Source organism: Pterocles gutturalis, unplaced genomic scaffold (genome assembly GCF_000699245.1).
Source record: "Pterocles gutturalis isolate BGI_N339 unplaced genomic scaffold, ASM69924v1 scaffold7679, whole genome shotgun sequence".
Taxonomy (NCBI): Eukaryota; Metazoa; Chordata; class Aves; order Pterocliformes; family Pteroclidae; genus Pterocles; species Pterocles gutturalis.
In genome coordinates, this window is record NW_010135619.1 from 52,996 (window position 1) to 56,230 (window position 3,235).

The window sequence follows — 3,235 nt, forward strand, 5'->3', positions numbered from 1 at the left end:
CACGTACCCTAGGAGGAGATGTGTTCTGACTACACATGCATATGTACAACACGTCTGTGTGAGGAGGCATGTACAAAACCACACACATATATGTTAGAAAGAAAACATATAAAATAATCTTCTTTGAAGTGTATTAAGGTTCTTAAACCATGAAAACAGGGACTGATTAGGAAAACTACCACTTATCTCCCTGTTCACTGGGGCGTTGCAGTTTGGTATGAAATCCTGCAGTAATTTCAGAACTAGATGCCAATTTCACCCTTGTGACTATAAGGTCATTTCCCCAGTGAACCACGCATATACATATATACAATTCTTATTATGGTATTTCCTGGCTTTTTATGGTTTATCTATAACCTTAATATTCTTCAAATGTATATTCTGTATATTTATTTTCCTTTTTTTCTTTCAATTTAAGAGACAATAAAACCAACTGCTATGTAAGATCAGACCCATTAGCTTCCATGATGTGAATTTAGGATTCTTTTATAATATAGACATGTATATTTGTAAAATGTATATTATTTTTTCAGATACACTGGAGCATATATTTTATATTAACTGTGGTCTGATGATTAAATACTTATATCAAAATATTTTGTAAATACATAACATTTACCTTTAGACTTTAGTGTTTTTTGGAGCTTTTTCAGTGTATCATAAAAATATGTCCTCAGGCACATTAAAACCCTATTAAATTTCTTTGAAATGTTGTCAATGCCCATGTACAGTAGCCACTAGTCAAAAATGTCCTGGCCATTAATACATTTCTCATAAGATCCAAGCTCATCAGACCATTTTATATACTACTAGCTTACCATATTTCTTTTTCTCTCTTGAAGTAAAATTATTCTGACATTATTAAGCATGAAAATAAAAAGCAACGAGAACCCAAACTTTCTTTAAATAGTCAAAAACTAATTTTATGTATTTCAAAAATAATAATTAAAAAACACCTTTCTTTCCTGGGTTCCTTCTCTGTAAGGTTTAAGCCCAGAGCAACTTCGTCTAAACCCCTGAAAATAGAGGTTTGCAGCGGCAATGCTGTCAGAACCTCGGCTCTGACCCATGGAATGTGCCACTGGAATAAAATCAGCACTTCAGACTTACTTATCTGGGGATGCAAGAGCCCATATAAAACAGAGTTTTGCTCTAATTTAAGGTACTTAAACAAAGTTCTATAATTTTAGAACTGTAAAATTATCTACCTATAAAAACTAACTCTTGCTTAAACTCTAGATAATACAGACAGGTGGGGTTTTTTTGTATAAAAAATCTGTAGCATTGAGTAAATCTGCTAAAATATGTATATATTTACACATGTAGAGTAAGTTATTGTATAAATGTGAACAGTGTGTATATATTGGCATTTAGTAAAATGTCTCCCTGAACCTGATTTGTATGCGTTATTGGACAAGTATTGATGTAAACATCTGAACCTACGTCAGGTGTCTCTGTTACCCATCTACATTAGACCAGATAAAAACCAACCAGACAGACAAACAAAAATATGCTTTCCTGTTAGACAAGTCCACCTAACTCCTTAGTTAGCTACTGCACACAAGTCAATCAAGTCTGCTGCTGAGCAGTGCTCTTGTTCCTACATCAGGTAAAATACCTGTTAGGTCAGTTGTTTTTTTGCTTGGCATTTTTTCCAACATCTGGGAGAGCAAACACCATTTTCAGAGCCAGGCACCCACCTTCCACTCCTCCCCCAGAAATTATTAAAAGATAATTGTATTGGAGAACCTCTTGTGTTGCTCCTTTTGTAAATCTGTTCCCTTGAAGAACTCGTGGCACTGCTTTGCATGAGGAAGAATGCTCATTTAGGTTCATAATCCAAGTCCTGCTTCCAAAAAGGCATATAAAATGAACCTCCCCAGTGTTTAGTGCTGCAGAAAAAATATACAAATGTAAAAAAAGTGCTTTAAAAGAAGTCGACTTTTTATATTCAGCCATACAGCCTGGTAAGAAGGGATTCAGAAGTGCAGACCCATGGAGTACAGTGAAATAAGCCTTTCAGGTGCCTTTCTTCAGGTGATGCAAAACTAATTCATGATCCGTGATCTCCTACACAGACTTTCACACACCAACCCTTCTGTCCATCTTTGCCTCCACCTCTTATTCAACTACTTTTTGGCACTGTCCTGGTATGTGGCAGCTTTCACTGTTGTCCCTGCTAAGCCCCTGTTACTGACCCGGCGTACCAGTACTTTAGAGACAGGGATTTTTGTTCTGTGCATCTCACTTTTGGCCAGGTGATGATGTGCAACGTGATGGCTGTTACTGGTGTCTGCTCCATGGCTGGCAGGATGCGACGAAAGGTGTTTAATGCTGATGGGTATCTTGGAGTCCTTCACTGTGCTTGAGGGTGTTTTCAGCGAGCACGTGGTCGTTATTGGAGACACGGGCTTGGAGCGTGGTATGCGGGTGACCTCTTCGTCTGTAGGGCCTGCGGGTGGGTTCTCATCTGGCTCGGCATAGAGGTCGTAGAGAGCATCCCCACTGTAGCTGTCCCTGGGAAGGGTCTCCTTCTGGATGCTTGTGGAACCATCTTCTTCGGGACCAGGGGTGGTGGAGTCCCAGTAGCCCTCATCGCTGTTTGGGACACCTTCATGCTGCTCCTCCTCCCTGCTCTTCTGCTCCTCTTTGTGGTTAAGGTGAATGGGGATCTGGTGGAGGCCACCACGTTTTGCCGCTGCCCTGTTCTGGGCCCCCTCAGTACCTCGGTTCTCCTTCAACCCTCCGGGCTTCTTTGTCCCTCCTCCACCTCCTCCTGCTTCTGTCTGGGTTTCCTCTGTCTGCGACAGCATATCCCAGAACTCCTGCAGGTAGGTGTCATCCACTTGGTCTGGGCTGGCCATCTCCTCCCCTCCTCCCTGGTAGGCCACCATGGTGGGGTGCTTCTTGGAGGCACCCAGCTTGCCGGCCCCGGACCCCCCCCCCGCCGCCAACATCTTCCTCATGGTCCGCAATAATATCTCCGCAGCCTGTAAGAGAGTCAAAGCTTTTCAGTGAAGTCACGTCAGCAAACATCAAACAAATACGATCAATCGATTGCTCTGAGGGTGGATCAACAGAGGAAGGGTCAGGGGCGGCTGCCGTCTCTTGACCGCTATCACAGTGAGGTTCAACAGGGGGGATAGTCGTTATTGGAATGTCACCTGTTATGGCCGCATCCTTCGCAGTCCCAACCTCTCGGGTGCCCGGGTCTGGTGGCTCTTGGCTGAGCTCC

General features: G+C 42.4%; 1 protein-coding gene across 1 annotated transcript; it reads right to left on the reverse strand.

Annotated features, from left to right (window-relative positions):
- Nucleotides 1-2,129: 2,129 nt before the first annotated feature.
- Nucleotides 2,130-3,225, reverse strand: LOC104467979 (APC membrane recruitment protein 2-like; the record flags this gene model as incomplete). The annotated part of the gene is given in 2 exon segments (XM_010081963.1): nt 2,130-2,937; nt 2,939-3,225. Coding segments are annotated over 2 exon segments (1,095 nt in total), but the record flags the coding sequence as incomplete, so codon positions are not given.
- Nucleotides 3,226-3,235: the final 10 nt, after the last annotated feature.